The following is a 5,726-nucleotide window of genomic DNA, read 5'->3' on the forward strand; positions in this document are numbered from 1 at the left end:
CCCAGCATCCACTAGGACGATAGAGAAATATATATATATATATATTCTCAAGTGACCACGGGAAACCTTGTTTGAAAATACATGTAGCCATATGACTTATTGTACCTTATAACCAGTACAGGGAAATTATCCCATCTAAATGTATACATCCCTGGTTTTTAATTTTCCAAGTATATAATAGCTATATAATATGGGTAAGGTGCAATCAGGGAGATAGCTACACTCTTTGGGGAGTAAGGGAGATTGCTGCTATTTCAGGGAGTCTCCCTGACAATCAGGGAGCGTTGGCAAGTATGAATTGTACTACTGTAATTCTAAAGCTGTTGCATTTCCATTTAAGCACAAAACACAGTAGTGAATATAACTTCTAAATAAATATTTATTATAAAAATAAAAAATAAAAATAAATATATAAATATTTTATGTAAAGTTTGTACAAAACGTAACTTCCATTACATTTCAGTTCATATTCATTTAGAAATAGTTTGTAGGCATTTTCTTAACAAATACAGTATTTTGCTTCAATAAAACGAAAAAGTCATGGATTTGTCAGTTTTTTGTTCCTAGTTCATATGGGAAATATGACATTAGTTAAATATTTAACAATATTGTTCAGTTTTCTTGCTTTTCAAGTTGGAATGTGTTAAAATGGCTTTTCCTCCAATGACACAAAATGAAACAAAATGACAATATATAGATGACATTGCAGCATTAAAGTAAGCTTGTATACAGTTTGCCACAATGGTTACACAATCCTATGCAGTTAGGAAATGTCGTCACATACAGGAATTTTGAAAGTGCATAGCAATTAATCTGTATTTATAACAATATCTTCATATTAGCTATGAGCATGTATAATTGTAAGAGTAAAATGTGGTTCTCTACTAGGATTATTGGAACAGCCTTAAGAAAAAAAACAAAATCCCTACAATATATACCTGCTACATTGTTTGTATTTTACCTAGCAATCCTAGCAACAATTAACTTGGATTTTATGCCTTAGCATAAGGCAGAATGAGAATACAGCCACGTGACCAAATGTCAAATGTCATGTGACATAGTGGACTATTTACTAAGCTTTGAAAGGAGATAAAGTGGACAGAGATAAAGAATCAGCCAATCAGCTCCTAACTGCCATGTCACAGGATGGGTTTGAAAAATGACAGGAGCTCGTTGGCTGGTGCTTAGTAAATAGACCCTTTAAACTCATTTTGTTTCTGGTTTGCAGGGAAAACTGTGCTCTTAGACCTGTTGTTTGCCACAGGCAGCGTTAACTATCTCTGGACTTATGTGGCATATCAGAAATGGAATGTAGACAGACTTCTTTTCTCTGGATTGAAACTCTTTAAAGTTGCAATTACACTCGTGTAACACAGCAGGTAATGCAACATTTACTGCTCAAACATTATCAATGAAATAAAAAGATCTCTGAGGAACAAAAACATCCAATAGTGAAATGCCATGTTACACAGATTATAAAAATTAGCATTTTTACTAAATAAATAACCACTTTTTAAATATTTTTAAATAAATAATAAATACATTTAAATTAAACTTTCTAAGTAATATTAGTTTTAACTTCTGTGAGATACAGAAACAATACTTTTCAAGATGAAAATAGATTATGGGGTAAATGTAATAGCCTGCATCTTGCAGGCATCTGCAGGTTCCCGGTGAGTCTGCCTGATGTTTTAAATGTTTAATATGATTGTCCCTTTAAACATTATGTTACATTTACCCCTATTTGCAAACTTTACCCATAATCTTTTGGGATTACTTTGATAAATACAAAAAATAATGTTAAATAAACTATAATAAATATATAAATAAACAAGGAACTCACTGTTCCATTCTATTTCAGCATTCACCCCTTAAGTATCTTTTTTTTCTATTCGGACTTTAGCTCCAAATTCGAATACTTCGTTCACTATGTTTTTATACATGATTTGCCAATTGTGCATGTCAGTTTCATTAGCTTCTCTGTATTCTAATAGAGTTCCCAAATCCCATATCATATAACATTGGAGTCCAACATGAAATACGAAAGTAATGTTTTCTTTTTCCATCTAACACTGAGATTAATAACAATAAAAGTGTTTTTGTTCCAAAAAGCAACACAAATTATCATGATCATCCTCCATCTTGCGGTATTTGTTCTCTAAGGTTCTCCTGTACGCGTACTATAGCCCAAATAATGTAAGTCTGTTACAGGAACTTTCATTAGTTCTTCAAGGTGTATTTTAAGGCACAACTGTGGATTATATTGCGTTCAAATCAGCTTATATCCTTGCATGGACCATTGGTGCCGAAACTGTAACGTTAAAGACTGCCACTCTCACACCTATGTTTATTGAATGACGGGTCTGGATTGTGCCCCAGATTCTTAATCCAGCCATTCATCATGTTTGCTGCTTCCAGAAGAAAATGCTTGTATTTCTTAAGAATTTTACATCCTCTTATCTTCTTTTTAAAGGTGTTGGTTGGAAAACGCATGCTATAATGCACATCTACTTTAGTTATTTGATACTTCCTGCAGAGGATGCAAGACAAATTGTAAATGACAGCTGCTATCTGTGCCTTGCTTGTATTAAGCTTTGAGAGCAAGTGATGCTGTAGGGGATTGAGTTCACTCTGCTCCTGCGATATATTTCCCATAGCCACTTTCATGTATTGAAAGATCTTGTACAGTTCAACCATTTTCTCTTCTTCACTTGCGTTTGCCACGTTGAATTTAGGGAAATCGATGGACTCTGGGTTGCACACACTTGTGAGGTTATATTTGTCGAATTGTTGATTCTTTACCTGAAAGAAAGAAAAGCAAAATAGTTAAATTTCTCTTCATATGTTTAGTTAATCTTATTCTATCAGTGTTGTACCATTTTGCTACATCTGAACAAAACAAATAGGACTTCATATCAGTAATGCCATTTTAGAGGGCCCTTCACCAGGCAGGGAAGGGTGAGGATAAATGATTTATACATATCTCAGGGAGCTGGTTAAAAAGGCGGTATAATATGGAGAGAAATAGAAAAAAGTTTAAAAGCCAAACTATAGCAGTTTTTCATTTGTTTCATTCAGCCAGTGAAGGCAAGGCTCAACCCAGGTATTGGCCACATGATGTCTAGAGAGTGGAATCCCATAGCATGTGGAATCCTGCTGCAGCACTGAAACTGTTCTAAAGGTTTTCTTAGGGTTACGCAGAACCAGTGCCATGCCAGGGCACCCAGGGCTGACCCTCTGTTACCCCCTGCACATGCCATTTCATGTTGTTGGAAAGAGGGAGCTACTGTAGAACCAGGAAGTTTAGCACTGGGAGTGTCCTAAGGCTCTCAGGTGATACTCCAGGCTGCTGCACCCTGCAAGCCAAAGACAGGTGACAGAGGGGCATTGATGATTGAGCCCCCTCAGCCCTGAGCAGCACCACTAGTTATGACCCTGGGCAGCAAACACTGTAAACTTCAGCTTGGTTAGAAAAGCCTGATTGGTTGGAGTCTATAGGGGCGATGCATCAAACCATGGAGATAGATGAAGTACCAGCCCATCGGCTCCTAACAGTCATTTTTCAAACACAGCCTATAAATGAAAATTAGGAGCTGATTGGCTGGTACATTCCGATGTATTAACCTGGAGAAGGCATAAGGAAGTAATAAACCAGTGATATGTGCAAGGTGATATACGCATCAGCTCCTAACTGTTAAATTACATATTGGATCTGATTGGCTGGTGCTTTTATCACCTTGCATTTATCACTGGCTTATCACTTCCTTATGCCGTCTCCAGGTTAATACATCTGCCCCATTATTTCTCTCCATTTTATCTCTCTCCAAGCCTTGATACATCTCCCCCTATGAGATTTAACAAGAACATTCTATTTACATTTTATTTATAATGCATAATTCTCTGGATATACAATTCTTCCCATACTAACATTTAGGAGAAAGGTATCTTTTTCTTTAATCATTAGCATTGTTTTCTTAAACCTGCCGGTCTCCCACAATCTGCGCTCTCTGGAAATTGAGATATTGCCACTCCCTCCTAGAATTTTTTGTAGTATGTCAGCTAACAGCTCAGCAGTTACTGTTTGCATTTGATAGGCTCAAAAAGTCTTAAGATATCGCATAACCTATTGTCGAAGACGAGGAAATACTTGTGTAATGAGGCCTGGTGATGCAATATACTGTACATAGCTTCACAAGAATGTGGCATACAGCCTCTCACTCCTGTTTTACGCAGGAAAATAATATCTTCTCAAAATGAATATCTCAGAATTATGACGAACTTACATAAGAGTCGAAGAGACACTTGGCTTCTGAGTGCATCTCGTTTATCTTTAATTTGATCTGTGTCATGATAACTGTCATGTTGTTATTGCAGTTGCTGACATTTGCGCAGAGTGGATATTCAGCATTCAATGGTTTCGCTCTTCCCATTACCAGAGCACATTGCTGGAAGATCAGTAGTTGCACAATCCCTGTTCAGGAGAAAACATATGTTTCACATTATTCTGTTAAATAGTCTGCCTTCATCCCAATGACAAACAAGATCTGTAACTTCTCTGCTGTGTGGTAACATAAAACTTTGAAAGTGAACAGAAAATGTTCTCTGCTCAGGTTAGAATGCAAAGTCTTGCAGTCTTGCGGTAAAGAGAAAGCAGTATATTGGCTGTATTACTTTAGAGAACTGAAAGGGTTAACTACATATAACATGCAGAAAATGTATAATGTTTTGATTTCTATATAAAAAAACAAATGGTCAAAACACATGATTTAAGCTTCTAAAAAAATCACATAAACTACAAAAAAACCCAGACACAAAACAAAAACATCCTCAGCCAAAACATTATGTTTATTATTTCCCTTTACCGTTAGCTTCTAAAAAGGATGTTGGCAGATGAAGGCTTAATGGCCAATAGCAAAGCAAGTACCACATTTCCAGACATGTTTTCCTGCGTTAGCTGCTACATCACTGTGTTAGAGCATTCACAGCTACACGTGTCTGTCATTATTTATTTTAGAACATGTGCCCAGACTTGCTAGTGTTACTTTTGTGCAGGGAAACGTTACTTCTACATCATTTAAGCCACTTCATTTCCTAAACTGTAACTTCTCAGAAACTACTTACACCAGACAATCTGCTGATAATTACATAGTTCAAGTCCCACTATAAAATGTTTGGCATGCCAGTTTGTTACAGAAGCCAAAGTAGTGTAAAATAAATAAATAAATAAATAAATAATAATTATAATAATAATAATAATAATAATAATAATAATAATAATAATAATAATAAAAAATAGGATAGTTGTTGAGTGTGGGAACAAGTTACCTGCCACAAGCTTCATTCTACTCTCAGGCCCCCCTGATCAGGCGGTGCAATAGCTGGTTTCTGGAGCGTTGCTTGCTTGCATTTTTACAAAACCATGACTTATATAGTTGAGAATGAATAAAAAAACCCACAACTGACAATTCAAGCCTTCCCTTCTTTGGGAGCCAATCAGTAGATGTGCAGGAAGTGAAGTAGTAGAGAATTACATTATTCATTCATGTTTTTTTTCTTCTTGTTTAACGTGCACTACTCCAATTCATAAAGTGAAAAAAACACTGTCATATTTGCATCGGGTTACCTAACTTTGAAATCTGGAAAATCCCTAATGGAAAGTGATGTAAGGTGAGAGAGAGCTTAGTCACACTGTAATTTTGACTCAGTTACTTTGCAGAAAGTGCAGG

General features: G+C 36.0%; 1 protein-coding gene across 1 annotated transcript; it reads right to left on the reverse strand.

The window, feature by feature from the left end:
* Nucleotides 1–1,513: 1,513 nt before the first annotated feature.
* LIF (LIF interleukin 6 family cytokine) lies at nt 1,514–5,386 on the reverse strand. Its single transcript, XM_063913770.1, has 3 exons — nt 5,326–5,386; nt 4,284–4,471; nt 1,514–2,802 (listed from the first exon to the last, which is right to left on the reverse strand). Exons 1-3 carry the CDS (start codon nt 5,339–5,341, stop codon nt 2,320–2,322), a joined length of 687 nt encoding a protein of 228 aa, XP_063769840.1. The 5' UTR covers nt 5,342–5,386; the 3' UTR covers nt 1,514–2,319.
* Between the last annotated feature and the right edge of the window lie 340 nt (nt 5,387–5,726).

This window comes from Pseudophryne corroboree, chromosome 1 (genome assembly GCF_028390025.1).
Source record: "Pseudophryne corroboree isolate aPseCor3 chromosome 1, aPseCor3.hap2, whole genome shotgun sequence".
NCBI lineage: Eukaryota > Metazoa > Chordata > Amphibia > Anura > Myobatrachidae > Pseudophryne > Pseudophryne corroboree.